The sequence below is a fragment of the Globicephala melas genome, chromosome 12 (genome assembly GCF_963455315.2).
Source record: "Globicephala melas chromosome 12, mGloMel1.2, whole genome shotgun sequence".
Classification (NCBI taxonomy): Eukaryota; Metazoa; Chordata; class Mammalia; order Artiodactyla; family Delphinidae; genus Globicephala; species Globicephala melas.
In genome coordinates, this window is record NC_083325.1 from 56128505 (window position 1) to 56147750 (window position 19246).

Consider the following 19246-nt stretch of genomic DNA (forward strand, 5'->3'; position numbering starts at 1 on the left):
CTTCCAAAATATGTCTAGAAGACAGTGGGATGGAGATAGGGAGCTGTCGTAAATCATTTGATTTCTCTTTTCAATCTAAACTCTGTGAAAGACCTTTCTTTCCACCCAATATCTGCTAACAAGCTCATTCTCCTTTCGTGGTATGAGTGACTCCAGCATTTAATTAATTAATTAAATTAGAGTAACAAAGAAAAATTAACTGAGGTTCTTATATGTAGCCAAGAACCATGGAAAAGTAAGATGACTCAAAAGTAAGATCAGCAATGTAACGTTTGTGTAAGCTTCATAATCTACTGAACTGTTGATTCTCAGAACACTAGGGAGGGAAGATAGTCTGATGATGACGATTCCTACTTTACAGAAGAGAAAGTGAGGCCCAGAAAATGTAAATAACTAGCTGCAAAATCACTCAGCCTTGAAGAAATTGCGACTCAAACCCAAATCACAGGTTCTTTCCATTATATCACCGTGCTGCTTTGTAAAAGTAGCGACTTTGTATTGGTCAATCACATGAATATGCTAAAACATTTGCTCTTGAGTCTTGGCAGTGCTGAACACTTGGCGCTCTCCGGCTTACACCTGTCAAAGCTAGGATGCTGGTGTACACCCTAACTCTGGAGTACTCAGCCTCCATCCTCTTCTCAGAGTGGAGTTATATCTACTTATCCATTATGTAGTGCTTCAGAGTATAGACTCTTGAGCCAGGTGACTGGCTCTGCCACTCACTAATAACTGACCTGGCCAAGCTACTTAACTTTTCTGGGCCTCATTTTCCTGTACAGTAAGATGGAGATGATAACAGCGCCTATCTCATAGGATTGTTGTAAAGATTAAATGAGTTTATGTAAAATGCTATGTACAGGTTAGTATCACCCATCTGTTTGCCACATGCTTTCATAAGTGCACTATAGGGTCTTCCCTGGTGGTCCAGTGGTAAAGAATCCGCCTTACAGTGCAGGGGACGCAGGTTCAATCCCTGATCAGGGAACTAAGATTCCACAGGCCGACGGGCAACTAAAGCCCGCACGCCACAACTAGAGAAGAGAAAACCCACACGCCACAACTAGAGAGAGGCCCACGCACCACGACGAAGAGCCTGAGCACTGCAACGAGAAAAGATCCTGCGTGCCGCAACTAAGACCCGACACAGCCTAAAATAAATGAATAAATAATAAGTAAATCTTTAAAAAAAAGAGCCAGTGCTTTCTTTCTAAAAAAAAAAATTAAAAAAAAAAGAACTATAAATGCACCTGTAATATGCTTATGGAAACCTCTGGTTAGATGATAAAGCCAAGAAAAGCTTTGCTCCATTCCAGGAGGTAGGAAATTAGTATACTCCTTTTACACAGTACCTGGCACATAGTGGGGATTCAAAAAACATTTTTAAATTGAACTGAAGTGGATAGTACCATAACTGAAAGTGGTAGTCCTGATCTTTCAGGCTCAACGTCCAGATTTTTCAAGTATTTCTAATCCACCTCCCCTCCACTCCCCACCTCATCTATCTCGAAGGGCAGAGACCAGGAAAAGGATGGGCAATCAGTTCCCACAAAGCTCAAGTAAGAGTAAAAATCAGTTCTGAGAACTGTGCAAAATATATGTCCTTGTGCCTGAAGTTCAAAGGGCACGATGTATTTCCTCTACAAAAATCCCAGGAGGCTATCTTTATATATTATTGGGGCGAAAATCCTAACAGCCCTCAGTAACAAACAGCTTGCAGCAGGTGTTTCCAATTTTTCTTATTTGCTCCCCCGACTCCTAGACTGCCAGAGAAGCCTGGCCGACAGATCCATACTCCTGAGCCCACTGAGCGAGAGTGGGACGCTTCACGAGGTGACCTAGGTTTGGGAGGAGTTAAGTTTGGGAAAGGGAGAGACGCCTTCAAGACAACTACCGGGTGGCTGCCCCACAGCACCGGCTCTCTGGGAGGGAAAGAGCGGCCTCACCCCGCCCAGCCCCTCCCCTCCCGCCCTAGGCCCCGCCCCGAGTCCGCCCCCTCAACCCCGGCAAGTCCCTCAGCCTCCCGCATGATCGGCAGGGCGCTTGCGCAATTCTTAGGGCGTCTTGGTACTGCCCGAATCTAAACGTGACGGAAAGAGGCAGGCTCGTATTCCCCACACACCGCGCTACACAGGCTTTCCGCGCTGCCCTAGAACTTGTTTTGCCTTTTTGGCCCTGAGAACCTGGCTTCTCGTTCCATTATGTGGCTTAAGAGGGCATGTTTTAAATTAGGCGATCCTCGGGCAGCCCGCCTTTTGGCGCAGGGTCCTTGGGCTGAGTCTTCGGCAGACACCCGGGAAAGCGGGGTCCTTCTCTGGGGCGGTCGCGCGGGCAGTGGCTCCCTGAAGTCGACACCGGGCAACATGTATTATAAGTTTAGTAGCTTCACGCAGAAACTGACGGGAGCGTGGGCTTCCGACGCTTATAACCCTCAGGTACGGGTAGCGCCGCGCCGGTTCGGACGGGAGAAGTGGCGGCCCGAGTCTGCGCCTGGCAGTTTCAGCGCCGGAGCCAGGCGAGGCTTCTGCCCGCGCTTCGGTTTAGTTGGTCCCTCACCTCTTGTCACGCACTTGCCGTGGCCATGGAGGCTCCTTAATTCTGTAGCTGCTCCCCGGCGAGGCTGGCCTGGTGTGGAAGTTGGGCCTGGCACTCAGCAGCGGTCAAGGTGACCCCCGAGGTCGTTGCTGGTGGCTCGTGAGGTCGGCGGGGCCCAGAATGTGACCCGACCGAGTCCGAAGTTTGGCCCTGTCCTTTTTTTTTTTAAGGAAGTCCAGCTTTCATTCTCCTCAATGCCCCATTGTCATCCTCCTGCCTCAACCCCAAAGACAGCCTCATCCAAGCACCAGATTTGGGAGCTGGGGTGATGGTACCAGCGGAAGCCATAGGGGCAGAAGAGGCTGTGTGATCAGAATTAGAAGACTTAAAGAGTTAATTCAAATGTTTGGGTGAGTCTTCGCAGTTAACGTGCAAAGAGCTGACATTTTTCCAGCTGTAAAATGGTTGATGGTTGCTCTTTAGTGGTCTGAAAAGTATTGCGACTTCACTCAGATTTTGCCAATGGGATTATCAGTCTCTAGCTTGTAGTGTAGAGATGAAAAACTTTAGAGTCCCAGACTCTTAATTTGGGCTCACATCCTGGTTTCGCTGCTTTAATTTTATGACCTTGATCAAGTTAATTCATTGTGAGCTCAGTTTCCTTTAGGGCAGCTGGAGTACAGATTAAAAGAGGTGTGTGTCATGTGACTAGCAATCGTTGGCAGGTGGCTATTACTGGATAAGTGGTAGCTATTCTCGAGAAGCTAAGTCTGAGATACCATCATTTTCATTCTCAATTCTCAGGGTAGGTAGTGAAGGGTTGATGAGATATGCAGTTGGAAAACTGGACTGGAACAATAAGGGCCCCAGGTGGGGTGTAAAGAATGCTCCATTGTTGTTACCTTTTCTTTCTTCTGTGAAACACCGTAACTTGCTCAAGGGGAAGGATGTTTAAGGATGATTTCAATGTAAGATTAGATGTGCTGTTAACTAGGATAGGGAGGGCAAGAAAAAGCACGTTTTTTGGGGGGTGTGGGGTTGGGGAGGAAGGGTCCAGGTTTATAAATATTGAGTTCGTGATGAGATGTCATGTCTGATTGCAGCTGGATTTATGAATAAGGAGTTTAATAGATCTAGGTGTCTTCAGCCCGTAGGTGGTAGTAGAAGCTGTGGTGGGGGAGATCATCCAGGGAGCAAGCACATGGGAAAGAAAGATGGAGTTACGATTAGATTACAGAAACAGGAAGGGAGAGTGGAGGAGGAAAATTTATCATAAGAACAATCCAGGATTAGAAGGGAAAGCAGCGTGGTGTCGTTGAAACCAAATTGATAGTGAGGTCTAAAGAAGGAATTGACAACAGTGACTTATCTTACAGATTATAAGAAATAGCTATTTCTATTATATTTGCTTCTATAAAGAAGCAGGTAGTCTTAAAACATAAAGGTGTGTGTTTTTCAGCACATTTTTGACAAACACACTGTGTAACCCACACCCTTATTAACATATACAATATTACATCACTCCTAGGAAGTTCCTTTTTACTATTGCCCTGTCAATCCATGTTCATCTTCCTATTCATGTTTTTATCACTATAAATAGTTTTGCCTGTTTTTGAATTTTGTATAAATGGAACCACACAGTACTGTTTTGTATAAGCCTTCTATTTCTCAATATTTTTGAGGTTCATTCATGTTATGTTTATTAGTAGTTGGTTTCTTTTATTGCAGTATAGGATTTCACTGTATGAATATATCACAATTGATCTATTCCATTGGTGATTGTAGAATTTCTTTCAGTAGAGTTTTAGCATAATCTAGATTTTGTTATCTAGTAAGAAAAAGTGAAATTTTGAACTAAAACTGACACATCTTGAAATTAATTGGCACTTAGAGCAGATATTACCCCAAGATGCATTTGGTACAGAGAGGGATTAAAGATTTCTAGCTCCACTTGAATTGTGTTTCTCTTGAGAATTTGGACTTCTTAATTACTTAAGGATTTCTTAAGTTATGTTGAAAGAAGTGATATTATGTAGGCTTTATATGAATATTGTAGGCTTTATATGAATTGCAGATTTCAGAGTGATTGTGACAGGTATCCCCAAACCAAGGGTTCTGACTTTGGTAATCAGGAGTACTTCAATTTTTCCTTTCTTGGAAACTTTTAAAATGTTAGCATACTGTAAAATGTAGGTGTTTGTAACTTTCAGTATTATGTAAAGTGAATAATCTAACATGCATTGAGTAAACTTATGGAAAAGCTAGTTCTCTAACAATAGTACAGGTAGAGATTTATAAATCAATCTGATGGCAAGTAATTGTCGGGAGGGTATTTTCCAGTGGTTGAGTGAAGAACATTTTGCTTACCTTTCTGTGTCCTTTGTTAAAAATAAATTGAGGCCAATAAGCATATGAAAAGATGTTTGACATCATAAGTCATTAGGGTAATACTAATCAAAACCACAAGGAGATACCACTTCACACCTGCTAAAACAAAAAAGACAACAGGTGTTGGTGAGAATGTGGAGAAACTGGAACCGTACTACATTGTGGGGGGAATTTAAAATGGTACAGCCTCTTTGGAAAACAGTTTGGCATTTTGTAAAAAAGTGAAACATAATTTTACCGTATGATCCAGCAGTTCCTCTCCTAGTTAAGATGGCAGGATATTCTAGATTAAGAGAACTGCGAGAGTGGAGGAGGAGAGGGGGGCTGCAGGGGGAATCATTGAGTAGGTAAGTTTAGCTGTGGTGGATGGAGGTAGATCATGAAGGGCCTAGGATGGTAGGACTTAATTTTGTGAGAAATGAATAAGAATTTACAAAGCAACTTGATGCTGAAAGTTGTGGTAGAGTCTTGTCCAGAGGTTGAAACAAGGGCATGGCCTCTTCCCTTTAGTTTCATGAAAGGTTTATGATGGAGGAGTACGTATCATAACCAGAGCTATGCTTTGAAAAGATAATCTGACTGGGAGAGACCAGTGCCGGGGGATGCCTGTTATACCCATAAAAGAGTTCAGGGTCTTCTCAGTAAGAATGGAGAAAGAGTCAGAGGCTGGAGATGAGTACTTAGCGCCCGGTGAAGGAGATTTTGGAAATGAGGAAGGAGGACTCCAAGATGACTGGGTAATGGGAGGATGGTGGTGTTTCCCCCAGAAACAGGGAGCTCCTGAGTAGGCTTGTGAGAAACTGGGTGAATTTTGGATTCACTGAGTGTGAAATGTCAGGGAAACATGGAGGTGGTGGTACCTAGCTGGCAATTGGAAATGAAAGGACTTGATCACTGCAGATTGAAACTTGTTTGTAGTCCTGAATCAGAATGAAAGAGCTCGTAAGTTTCTATCATTTAAAAATTAAAACATTTTTGGGATAATTCTCTTATTTCTCCACCCTTCTTCCTCCTCCTCCCCAAAGTTAAAAGGTAGAAGGAAAGGGGAAACTTTGGGCCAGTCAATTTTGAGGTGAAAAAAATCATGTTTACTTTTCTCTCAAAATTTGGAGCAGCTAAAGTAGACTAGGAAGAACTCAGCTACTAAACGTGGTAAAACAGTTGAATGGCTCTTAATCAGTTGTAGAGGTAGTGATTGTGTAAACAGCTAAGAGATTTGATACTCAGCGAAACCTGTGATTTCCACTTGGTCTACAGTCCACTTTTTTTTTTTTTTTCCGGTACGCGGTCCTCTCACTGTTCCGGCCTCTCCCGTTGCGGAGCACAGGCTCCAGACGCGCAGGGTCAGCGGCCACGGCTCACGGGCCCAGCCGCTCCGCGGCACGTGGGATCCTCCCGGACCAGGGCACGAAACCGTGTCCCCTGTATCGGCAGGCGGACTCCCAACCACTGCGCCACCAGGGAAGCCCCATCCTCTGTTTTAACACAATTACTGGTTGCTGCATTAAGAGTAGACTGTAGGGCAGCAAGGATGGAATAAAATCAGGATGACCAGTTAGGAGGCTGTTTTAAAAATCTAGGAGTTTGGACCAGAATGTGGATTGGTGAAGATAGGTGAGAAGTGGTCAGATTCTAAATATAATTTGAAGGTAGAGCCAAAAGGATTTTCAAATGTGTGAGTGAGAGGTATTAAGAACAATTTCAAGGTTTTTGGCCCAAGTACCTGGAAAGATGGGGCGTTATCATTTATTGAGATGAGGAGGGGCATATTTGAGGCTCATAATTCCTCTAGGTTGGGGCATCCGTGGCCCTGGAAGGAGGCCTAGGCGAAGGGATTTGCTGTAGATCCCTTCCTGTAAATGTAGCTTCCTGGTCTACTCTTGAGAACCCTAGTGCTAGTCTTATCTAGCTGCCTTGAAACACTGGAAACCTTGACTGCTCTTATATTGTTAGGAGGTTTAATTATGCCTAGGGTGAAATACCTTAGCACCATTTGGATTCTTTTTACCTGTGGGGCCGAGACAGCTGATTACTGATGGTGTGGTGTAATAAACATGTGTGGGTTTGAATCCCATCTTACTTGTGACTTTTTTTTTTTTTTGCGGTACGTGGGTCTCTCACTGTTGTGGCCTCTCCTGTTGCGGAGCACAGGCTCCAGACGCGCAGGCTCAGCGGCCATGGCTCACGGGCCCAGGCGCTCCGCGGCATGTGGGATCCTTCTGGACCGGGGCACAAACCTGCGTCCCCTGCATCGGCAGGCGGACTCTCAACCACTGCGCCACCAGGGAAGCCCCTGCTTTACTATTTTTTTAAACATCTTTACTGTAGTAAGTATAGTTGCTTTACAATGATGGGTTAGTTTCTGCTTTATAACAAAGTGAATCAGCTATATGTATACATATATCCCCATATCCCCTCCCTCTTGCGTCTCCCACCCTCCCTATTCCACCCCTCTAGGTGGTCACACAGCACTGAGCTGATCTCCCTGTGTGATGCAGCTGCTTCCCACTAGCTATCTGTTTTACATTTGGTAGTGTACATATATCAGTGCTACTCTCTTACTTCGTCCCAGCTTATCCTTCCCCCTCCCCGTGTCCTCAAGTCCATTCTCTGTGTCTGCATCTTTATTCCTGTCCTGCCCCTAGGTTCATCAGAACCATTTTTTTTTTTTTTAGATTCCATATATATGTGTTAGCATGCGTAGTTGTTTAAAAATATGGAACGCTTCACGAATTTGTGTGTCATCCTTGCTCAGGGGCCATGCTAATCTTCTCTGTATCGTTCCAGTTTTAGTATATGTGCTGCCGAAGCGAGCACACTTAGGACATTTCTGAGCTTTGTTTTAATCATCTGTAACATGGGCTGGTAATAATTTATGGGGTTGATGTGAAGAGTAGATTTCGTTATGAAGATTGTTTAGGAACCTGAAAAAAAATGTTTATTATAAGTGAAAAAAGTAGAATGTGGGGTTTTGCACTGTGACTATAAAGATTAAAATATGCCTATGGGGCTTCCCTGGTGGTGCAGTGGTTGAGAGTCCGCCTGCCGATGCAGGGGATGCCGGTTCGTGCCCCGGTCCGGGAAGATCCCACATGCCGCGGAGCGACTGGGTCCGTGAGCCATGGCCGCTGAGCCTGCGCGTCCGGAGCCTGTGCTCCGCAACGGGAGAGGCCACAACAGTGAGAGGCCCGCGTACCGCAAAAAAAAAAAAAAAAAAAATATATATATATATATATATGCCTATGAAAAGATTGGAGGAGAATATACAATTCATAATAACTGATGGGATAAGATAATGGGATTATAGGTAACTTTAAAATTTGATATTCTGAACTTTTACAGTATTATAAATGGAAATATGGAATTATTTTAAGCTGTTAAGATGGTTGATAACTCCTGTTTTGAGATGATCTTGTTCGAAAACTTTGCTATAGTTTTGAATCACTTAACAGGTAAATGAATACAAGGCAGCTAGGTATAATCCCATCTAAAAATGCTCTCACATTAGTCCTGTCAAAACATGAATTTAATTTCAAACCAGTTTTGGAGTTGCTTGGTAGGAAGGGTTTTAAAATTTTTGCATTCAAGGGAAAATGATCATAAGGAGAAAATACAAAGAGCTCACAGAATGATGAGGGAGTGTCTAAAATTCTCCAGTTTAAAGAGAGAACTTTCTTATAGCCTTGTTATCTCAGTAGTTGGAGCCCCGGTTCTGTCTCTGACTCCTAAGTCTGTTATATTCCAAATGTAGACTAACAGCTTACTAAGCAGACTTTCTCTTCAAATGGATTGTTGTTTTTGAGCAGTAGTTGACGAGAGGTAGCAGGGGCAGGTAGGTACTTAAATGCCAGGGTTCTGGACTTGAGAGAGGCTTGAGTTCCCACACTTGCCTCTTTTTGTTATGGAGTCTCAGGCAAGTCACCCTCTCTGATCCAGTTTTCTCCTCTGTAAAAAGGGAAAGGTAACATCTCCCTAGGATTGCTGTAATGATGCGTATGAAATGCTTAACATGATGCTGGGCACATAACAAGAGCTTGGTAGATATTAGCTGCTATTATTCCATAACACTGATATCCATAATGGCAGAGATTGAATGTGTCCTATATATTTTCAGTATAGAGTAATTACTCAGTAAAATATGTTGAATGAGTGAAAGAACAGAAAAAAAGGCCGTGATTCTTTCCCATTTATGGGACTGTGTTAGAAGAAATAGAAGCCAAAATTACTTCAATGCCTTTTTGTTGCTCTGTTGATCCCAGTGCCTGCCTGGTGGGAGTAACATTGAGGTTTTCAATATGTGATCTTTAGAATAGGTCTCTTGTCAATTATAGGTAAAGTTAGATTTTTTTGAAGAGATCAAGTACAATCTGACAACTCTTATTAATTTGAGCAAAGGATTTCCTTTTTCATCTGTAAAAATAGAAGAGGCTGAGCTTTGTTTGCTAACTTTAAGATTTTATTTTTCTGAGTTAGAATTTAATATAAAAGGATGGATTTTATTGATTTGTAACTCTGAGTTCCTTAGTGTGATCTGTAGGTTATTTTGGAGAATCATTTATCTATCTGCCACTGTAGGTTTACTCCATCAGATAGAAACCCAGAGTTCCCTTTAGGTTCTTTTTTTTTTTTTTTTAAACAGCTTTGTTGAGATGTAATTCACATACCATACATTTACTCATTTAAAATATATGATTAAATGGTTTTTAGTGTATTCACAGACAATGTGCAACCATTACCATATTAATTTTAGAGCATTTTTATCACCTCAGAAAGAAAGCTGTACCTTTCAGCTATCACCTTCCTCTTCCTTAACACCCCCCGCCCCTCCTCCCCTGTCCCTTAGCAGCCACTAATTTACTTTCTGTCTCTGTAAATATCCCTATTCTGGACTTTCATATATTTGTGGTCTTTTGTGACTGACTGCTTCTACTCAGCGTACTGTTTTTTGTTTTTTTTTTTTTGTGGTGCGCGGGCCTCTCACTGTTGTGGCCTCTCCCGTTGCGGAGCACAGGCTCCGGACGCGCAGGCTTAGCGGCCATAGCTCACGGGCTCAGCAGCCATGGCTCACGGGCCCAGCCGCTCCGCGGCATGTGGGATCTTCCCAGACCGGGGCACAAACCCGTGTCCCCTGCATCGGCAGGCGGACTCTCAGCCACTGTGCCACCAGGGAAGCCCAGCGTACTGTTTTTAAGGTTTATCCATATTGTAGCATGTATCAGCACTTCATTTTTCTCCCCCCTTAGATTCTTTTTAAGACTGTGTGTTTGTCCTTCCTTTCTCTGTCACATGTGGCTGAGGCAGCTGCTGAGCCCCCGAATCTCATTCAGCTTATGTTTATTGAATGCCTGCTGTGTCCCAGACACTGCTTTAGGCACATGCTACTTCACGCAGTCCTTTCAGTGGTAGACACTCTGTGTATGTAGTACATGTGTATTGTCGTACACACGTCACAATGAGAACACTGAGTTTTCCTTTTTTATTTTTACAGTATATATTTTTTAACTTACAGATTTATTAATGCCAGAAAGTTCAGTTGCTCTGCTGTAATTGTTTTGTTTTGTTTTCTGGTCCTGAAAGACAGCTCTCTTCCCATTACAGGCTCTTCCAGATTGAGATATTTCTTTACTGTGTGTCTGGAAAGTTTCTGAAGTCCACTTTGAGATTCCATGTTGGTACACCTACTCACCCAGAGGAGAAAAGGGACAGCCAGGTTTCTTTTGAAATTTAACCCAAAGTTCATATAGATGATAAATGTTTTATTGGTTTGATGAGAAGATAGACACAGTGGGTTTATCTGGAAGCTTAGATTGGGCCTCTGTTGTGGTTTGCTTCTCCCCCGTCTGCCTCCCCCACCTTAACCAGCAAGAGAGTTCTTGACTGTGTTTGCTCTGGAAATGGGCGCTAGGGTGTTTTAGGGACTTTAAACCTAAATGCTTTGTAATGCAGAGTTGGGGACTTTCCTTCTCTCTTGTGTGGTGGAATCACTGACTCCACTCTTCTGGACAGCCTTCTCCTGGAAAGGCTTGTTCACATGCCCAGGCATACTTTCAACTTGACCTTTTCCTTTTTTCCTGCAGGGATTAAGGCCTGTGGTTTCCACAGAAGCACCGCCTATCATATTTGCCACACCAACTAAACTGAGTTCCAATTCTACTGCATATGATTATGCTGGGAAAAATAAAGTTCCAGAGCTGCAGAAGTTTTTCCAGGTGAGAGAAGACACTAGAACAGTGAAGGCTGTGAAGTAAATAGACCTAAAAAACCCTACAAAATGGAGTCTTAATCTAGTTTGCTACTCACTTCCCTGTTTTTTCTTAAATAGAAGTTTCTTGATTTTAGTTTAAGCCATAAACTGGTAGAACTTCATGTAGGTAGAAACTGATAAAAGAGGAGAGGGTGATTAATTTCCTCATCAGTATTTAAGGTTATGCAGATTTTTAAATTGCATATGTAGCTGTTGATCATCCATTGGATGGAGGAAGCAATAGCATATATATAATAATACTGTGAATAATCCAGTATATATTAGGCTTTGTGACACATGCAGTGACTTTTGGCAATAAGTTTTCTTCTAGTTGATTTTTGCTTGCTTGATATTAAAATTCACTGAACTGTTCCTAGAAGTGGGGGAGGCTCTCTTGGGTTTGCTGATTAGCAGAGAAGCTAGGATTGGACTTAAAAATATGATTAATGTTAATCTACCTACAGATAATTGAGAGGTCAGTGACTCAACTGTATCTCAGGTATCGTGGGAGTGGCAATAGCTGTTACTGCTGTTGCTGGAAGGTAGCTTCCCCCTCCTCAAAAATATGTCCAGATTTAGGACCACCTTGGGGACTTTTGATCAGTTTAATCTCTTTTTTTTTTTGCGGTACGCGGGCCTTTCACTGTTGTGGCCTCTCCTGTTGCGGAGCACAGGCTCAGCGGCCATGGCTCACGGGCCTAGCCGCTCCACAGCATGTGGGATCTTCCCGGACCGGGGCACGAACCCGTGTCCCCTGCATCGGCAGGCGGACTCTCAACCACTGTGCCACCAGGGAAGCCCAGTTTAATCTCTTTTAATCTGATAACTCAGACTTGAGTGGGCATTTGGGGTCTTGAGTTGCCGTGGGGAGGGATTTTGGAGACTGTGCAAAATAATGGATTAAACATTTTATGGAGTCTCATTATTAAATAGGGGTTTAGCAGCTTAATAGAAAGAAGGTAGTTGAGTACAAAATGGACATGAACCTGTTAACTGACCTGGTGTGCTTAGACTTAGTCCACTAATGATCAGAAGTCAGACTAAATGTAGAGCATTTCTTATGCCTACAGGTCTTTGATTAGCTGCTGATTACCTTTGCCTTTAAAAAAAATTCACCAGTGCTCCTTTTGTAATTAAGCAATATATGATAAATTCCTTAGAAATGTGGATTTGTTGCGCACATGTTCCTGAGGCTGCATTTTGGAGAATGACTTTGGACTTACAAACTTTAGCTACATTAGTAAGAAATACACCAGTGTTTCAGTTAGCATTCTAGTAGATTTGGGCTTTTTCCACTGCAGTGGGTTGATGGATTAGTTATAAAGTAGAGGCATTTGTTCTATATTAGCCTAAATTGTAGAATCTTTTTCTTATCAGCCATATCCTTGATAATTCTTTCTTTCAAGAAATCCGACGGTGTGCCCATCCACCTGAAACGAGGCTTGCCTGACCAAATGCTTTACCGGACAACCATGGCGCTGACTGTGGGAGGGACCATCTACTGCCTGATCGCCCTCTACATGGCATCACAGCCCAGAAACAAATGAGTTAGGCTGCAGAGGACTGGTTTGCTTTTTAGCATAAATCCTTTGAATTTTCATTTTTCATTATTTCTGTAAAAAAAATTTTTTTTTAACTTGAATGGCCTACTTAACATTCTTCAAGAAAAACAAATTAAGACAGTATTTTGGTTTGTTATGAAATGCACATGGCCTGGCAGAGCTCATTCGACAGTTAAAACTATTGTTTAAAGAAATGCTGCTGCTCTCTGCATTTGGGCTTCTGATTTCCCTGGAGGTTCTGAATGAAGGTTACACACAGTCTCATTATGGCAGTCTGTGCTGAGGTCCTTGGGGACTTTTGGTGGAGTTTTGAGCTTGGGATGGAGAAGCCTTTTTGGATTTGGATGTGACTGAGGAAGGAAAACAAGCTAAGGCCAGGCACATGAGATGAGAGATTTTGAGTTAGTAGTCACGTTGGGGATTTTTCCATCCTGCAGTAAAATGTTAATAGAGATTATTTGCAGTCTGCCTCTGTTCATTGGGCAGTTTGTTTCAAAGGGTTATTTGCGTCATCTCAGATCTTTAGTGAAATTTTATGTGTAATTGCTATGTATTTATTCCACCATGGGAACAGAGAACACCTGTTTAGTGTTGCACTTTAGACCAATGTCTGTTTTATTAATACAGCTGTGACACAAATTCTCCTTTACCTTTTAAAAATGTTATGGCTTTAAATTATGATTTATTTTAATTGTGGAATAAATACATGAATGAAAAAATCTCAAGTTTGAAGTCCTTTTAAATAAGCTTTCAAAATAATTTCAGAACGTACCAGAAGCATCTTAAACCCGAGTCTAATTTCTTTCTTTTTAATTAGACACTAGATAATCTTTACAAAACGGTTCCTCAAAGTCAAGCAATAGGAGGCGAATGGCATATTCGTGATTACCATATGGTTCCTTATAAGAAACTGCCTTACCCCTTAGTGAAATGTGCGTGTAGCACACAGTTCATTTAGACAGTAATTTCCTGTGTTATCACAATTGGTAGACTTCACATACCCTGTATTAATGCTGGAAAAAGGTGGAATTTTATTATATAAAGTGGTGGTCTGTATTTTGCCATAGCAAAGAACAGTAACCTCTTACTGAAGATAAAATACGGCGTGTGAAAAGTCAGTATCATTCTCACAGGCTAGGAAACCCTTATTTGTCTGTACAAGTCTAAACTTCCTTGGTATTTCCCCCAAGTTTTTATTTTGAGAAACTTCAGAATACAGAAAGATTGTAAGAATAGAACAATATATCCCTGTATGTTCTTCACTTAGATCACCAGTTATCAATATATTGTCCACTTTGCTTTTTCTTGCTCTCTCAAACACAGGCACACATAATATATGTACATAATACACACACACACATACATTTGGTTTTTGCTGAATCATTTAAGATTAAGCTATGGAATTGTAATTCAGCCATAAATACTTTAGCCAGTATCTCCTAAAAATAAGGACGTTTAGTTATCATGTCCCTTTAGTCTCCTTTTATCAAGAAGAGTCCCCACTGTCCTCCATGACATTGACCTATTTGAAAAATTCAGGGTAGTGTTTTGTAGAACATCCTTCGATTTGGATTTGTCTTACTGTCTCATGATTGGATTCAGGTTGAGCAGTTTAGTCAGGAATTCTCTGTATATGGTGTGGTGTTCGTATTGTATCAGGTGGCACTTGGTACCAGTTCGTCCCATTATTGGAGAGTTGAAGTTGGTTAACTTAATTAAGATGTTGTCTGCCTTGTAAAGATACCCTTTCCCCTTTGTAATTAATAAGTAGTCTGTAGGGTGATATTTGAGACTGGGAATATCATGTCCTCAGTGGTTTTGTACCCAGTGTTAGTGTTCCTTGGTGATTCCTGATGGAATCATTTATTACTAAGGTGGTTGTAAAAAAGTGATTTTCTAATTATTATTGTTGATGTATCTCAGTGAAGAGGAGTACTCCCGTTTTAAGAGGTTTTAGTGTAATTTTCTCATTCAGGGTAATAACCACCCATGCCATTGTTCATGCTGATTCTCAAATTTGGCCCAAATTTGGCTTCTGTGTCCCACTGACAGTCTTTGAGCAGTTTCTTACTTTCTGACACACAGAATGCTGTCCACGTTTACCTTGTATTTTCTCTACCCCAGTTTCTTCTGTTCACTTTCAGGTATGTTCTGTCATATATATAGATGCATTTTCCTTCTCTGTCTTTTATTTTTGCCTAACTGATACTGTACATTCCTACTACTCATAGTTTGGAGATTGTTCTCTATCTCATTTTTCTGCATTGTATTCCATTTTATGAATACCCCATAGTTTAACTAGTCTCCTTTTAAAAATTTTTTTTTTAATTAATTAATTTATTTATTTTAATTTTTGGCTGTGTTGGGTCTTCGTTGCTGTGCGCAGGCTTTCTCTAGTTGCGGCGAGCAAGGGCTACTCTTTGTTGTGGTACACCGGCTTCTCATTGCTGTGGCTTCTCTTGTTGTGGAGCATGGGCTCTAGGTGAGCGGGCTTCAGTGGTTGTGGCACGTGGGCTCAGTAGTTGTGGCTTGCGGGCTCTAGAGCGCAGGCTCAGTAGTTGTAGCCCACAGCCTTAGTTGCTCCACGGCATGTGGGATCTTCCCGGACCAGGGCTCGAACCTGTGCCCCCTGCATTGGCAGGCGGATTCTTAACCACTGCACCACCAGGGAAGCCCCTAACTAGTCTCCTTTTGATGGTTATTTAGTCTTAAATTTTTTGCTTTTACAAACACTGCCTTAAACATATCTTCTTTACATGTCATTTTACATATTGCTGAATGTATTTGTAGAATAATTTCTAGAAGTGAGACCTTTTTTTTTTTTTGCGGTACACAGGCCTCTCACTGATGTGACCTCTCCCATCGTGGAGCACAGGCTCCGGAGCGCAGGCCCAGCGGCCATGGTTCACAGGCCCAGCCGCTCTGCGGCATGTGGGATCCTCCCGGGCCGGGGCACGAACCCGTGTCCCCTGCATTGGCAGGTGGACTCTCAGCCACTGCGCCACCAGGGAAGCCCTAGAAGTGAGGCTTTTAAGGCAGAGAGAATGTGTATCTCTAACTTTGATAGCTATTCCTCACTGTGAGAGATGGTGTGGATGTACAATCCTATTTAGCCATGATGAGGGTGCCTGTTCCTCCTCACCTTTGTCAGCCAAATGCATCGTCAAACTTTTTCATCTTTGCCAATCTGGTAATGATAAAACGTCTTTGGTTTAAATTGTCTTTCCACTGTAATTAGTGATGTTGAATATCTTTCTTTAATTTAAAATTTATATTTAAAAATTTAAAAATCTTTTTATTTTTAAAGGTAAAATATATTTCCTTTTTTGTGAACTATCTAATCATGTACTTGGCCTCCTTGTTTCCAGGTACTTTTTGATAATGCTGTAAATGTTATTGGTCCATCAGGCCGAATTCCTCAGAAGCACTCTACTGACTCGTCTGAGCCAAACGTCTTCTGATTGCAAGTCTCAGAAATTCATTAAAACCAGCCAATGCAGAAAGGGGGATTTTCTAGAATCTGAGTGGAGCTGGGCCACAAGGCCTACCTTTGGGACCAAGGTGGTTGTCCTTTCTGTTATTCTCTTGGCTGTGCAGCTGTTTAACTCTTGTTTCTGTGGACCAGCTTTATCTCTATTTCTTGTTGCACATGGTAGGAAATGGTTGTCTAGCTCCAAATTCCAGGAGAGAGAATATCATTGGCCCCTTGTGGGTCCGGTGTCTCCCACTGGGCCAGTCAACTGTTTGGTGCCAGCCTATGGGGAGATGCAGTGAAGGAGCTCAGGGTGTCCTCTTCTTGGGTCTTAATTGAAGGCTCCGAGCCTTTCACCGTGTTCTCAGTTAGGATTATTCCTTCTAAGCATGGTACTTTGAACCCTTGCCAGGTTGGATTGTTTACTTAGAGGGGGGCCATCCTCCTTGTCAGTGCTGTCTCGATGAGATGCTGTCAACAGAGGGACAGTTACTCTCTTCACCTCTTCCAGACCATGTGGTTAGTCTTCACAACAGTGGTCTGAACTCATGTAGCTCTGGGGGTAGGAAAACTCCATGGAGTACCCAGGCAAGGATAATTTTAAGGGAATCAATTTTTAGGTCCTCAACTTCTGTTATATTTCTAAAGTTGAGCTGTCTGAGAACACGCCTAGCATAAGGGGTCTCTTATCACCTTTTCCATTCTGCAAAAGGAAAGCAAACCCTCACCCATTCTAGTCAGGACCATAGTGTGTTGCCCTGCTCTCTGGGGTGCCATGGGGATAATTCTAAATATAAATGTTGAGAATATGAGTCTAAAGACTAGGGAATAATCCTTTTATAAGTTACAAGTTTTCTGAGTCTACTTTTAACAAAATTGGAGGAACCAATTGAGTTGTCAGTTGATCATTAAAAATAATTTTGATAACAGATCACTGCATGACTTTGGTGTATAACTCGGGAGTTCAAGGAATTCAGAGATGTTGCTATTACAGAACTTCCATTGCCATCTATTTATTTATGAGAACAAGGTGTCTCAGGGCTTAATATCTATAAAAATGAAAAACAGGAATGGAATTGGTGCTGAAACTGTCTTAACAGTAAGCAAGATTCATCCCTGGAAACATGAACCTTCTTACTCTATCAGGATGCATTTCTAGTGAAATTTTGCTCATTTAATAATGATCAGTATTTATATTCTGTTGTTTCAAAATATGTGCTAATAGCAGTCATAATCATGCAATCCAGAGTAAAATATTTTTGAACACTTAGAGCTTATGAGGTCACAGAATATTTGATATGTTACAGGGAATTATAAGTATGGTCAATAAGAGACTTTCAAGCCTAAAAATGTGTTACATTAGGGTAAAATGTGGGGGGTAAAATTCTAGATGGAGGAGAGTAATGGAGCTACCAGTTCAAGAAGAAATTTCTGACTTAAATAGACATTTGTATTTTTAACTAGATGAAGGTAGGTGTCTAATTGTGATGGTATTTACAGTCCACTGGATACATTTATAAGACTGACTTAATAGTTTACGCCATTATTTACAATACACCAGAAACTGTCTTTGCAACTATTTAAAATTATAATGAAAAACTTTAGATGTTAAGCTTACATAATACAAAGGGGAATACATAGATTTTCAAAATCCTTTTAGGGTAAACAAGAGCAAGAAAGGTTGAAATGGCAGCTTTATACTTTTCCTTTCAAAGAAGTGCCCGTTTACCCCTTCTCTGTTTTCTCTCTCAGCCAGAGTCCCTTTCTGGGTCCAACAAGCTTTCCCTCTCCTTCCTGGCCTCTCATATCCTGTGACTCCAGTGTGAAGCTGTCAGTGGCCTGGTGAGGGTGGGATTGACTGTTACAGCACTGGCTGGCTTTCTTTGGTTTATATACTTTTCCTCTCCGTTATGTGTGTGGCCCTGGGCTGGCTTCTCAGGCTTGTCTGACGTTGAGGTTCCTAATGCCCAAGTCTTCTATCGGGCTTTTCTTATGGCTGGAAGCTGTGCAAACCTTTCACTTTCTGGCCTGTTGATACTCAGTAGCTAGAGGTTATACCAGGGACAATAATGATTGACTGCTTAGAAATTCTGATACTGTCTGGTTCCAGTGATTTAATACATTTATTTGACATTTTGACTGCACGTATCCTGGATTGGAGCACTCTTTAATCTAGCACCAAACACTGCCCGCGTCGGGGTTGAGAAGTGGGACCCTGTCCTTAGTGCTCCTCTTGTCAGATTCAGTGGCTGTCAACCTTGGTCATCCAGGGCTGCCTCTGACCCACAGTCAGTCATTAAGGAGTTCCACTAATCTGCTTCTTCCAGATATTTAATTAGCGTGCCAAAGCCTGGGACCCCAAGATGAATCAGATACTTTGCCTTTGTAAGCAAACACTGTGATTATATTTAAGGAAACTGTTATAAAAATTATTTTTAGGTCCTTTTCAGGTTGTCTCTCAAGCGCTTAGGGTTGGTAAACCACATGGTCAAGAAACTCTGTTATGAAGGAATTCTGTTATCCTTCACCTGTCCTGATTTGGGAGCTCCATAAGACTGGTGGGGTTTGGTTGCTTGAGGACAGGTTGCCCCCCTGGCTGGGTGCAGGTAGAGGAAGCCTGGCTGTGGCTTCTGTTCTGGGACCCATGTTGCACCTTGGCTTCGTGGGTCGGCCCCATAGTTGGGAGCATCAGCTGACCCTGGCTCTCATTACATGAACAGAGCAACTGGGGTGGCCCAGCCACCTCCTGGCGGAAGATTAGAGGGGATGGGTCATTTGCACTTGCATAAGCTCGAATCAAGAATCCTGACCTTTGTGTGGCGTGGGGGTGCTGTGCTGCTGCAGGATGGGTTGGGATGGCCAGATTGAGATGAGATGCTGTTTGCTTAGGGTCCAGAGTCTGTTAGAGCTCTTTTCTAAGGAAGCTGCTGCAAACTAATGGAAACAGGGCAAGCGGGGTGGCTGGAATATCATTCTTTAGATACTTCTTTTTTTTTCTTGAGTTCTGTCACAGCCCTCCTAGGACATCATGGCCGGACCTTGTCC

At 42.3% G+C, this 19246-nt stretch overlaps 1 protein-coding gene and 1 non-coding gene across 2 annotated transcripts; one reads left to right on the plus strand and one right to left on the minus strand.

Moving 5' to 3' along the window:
- The first annotated feature begins 2274 nt into the window (after nucleotides 1-2274).
- Nucleotides 2275-12821, plus strand: COX7A2L (cytochrome c oxidase subunit 7A2 like). Its single transcript, XM_030857827.2, has 3 exons — nucleotides 2275-2435; nucleotides 11001-11132; nucleotides 12574-12821. The coding sequence occupies exons 1-3, from the start codon at nucleotides 2364-2366 to the stop codon at nucleotides 12712-12714; spliced, it is 345 nt and encodes a 114-aa protein (XP_030713687.1). The 5' UTR covers nucleotides 2275-2363; the 3' UTR covers nucleotides 12715-12821.
- On the minus strand, nucleotides 7634-7740 carry LOC115854360 (U6 spliceosomal RNA). The gene has a single exon (XR_004039984.1). It is a non-coding gene; the product is annotated as a U6 spliceosomal RNA (small nuclear RNA).
- Nucleotides 12822-19246: the final 6425 nt, after the last annotated feature.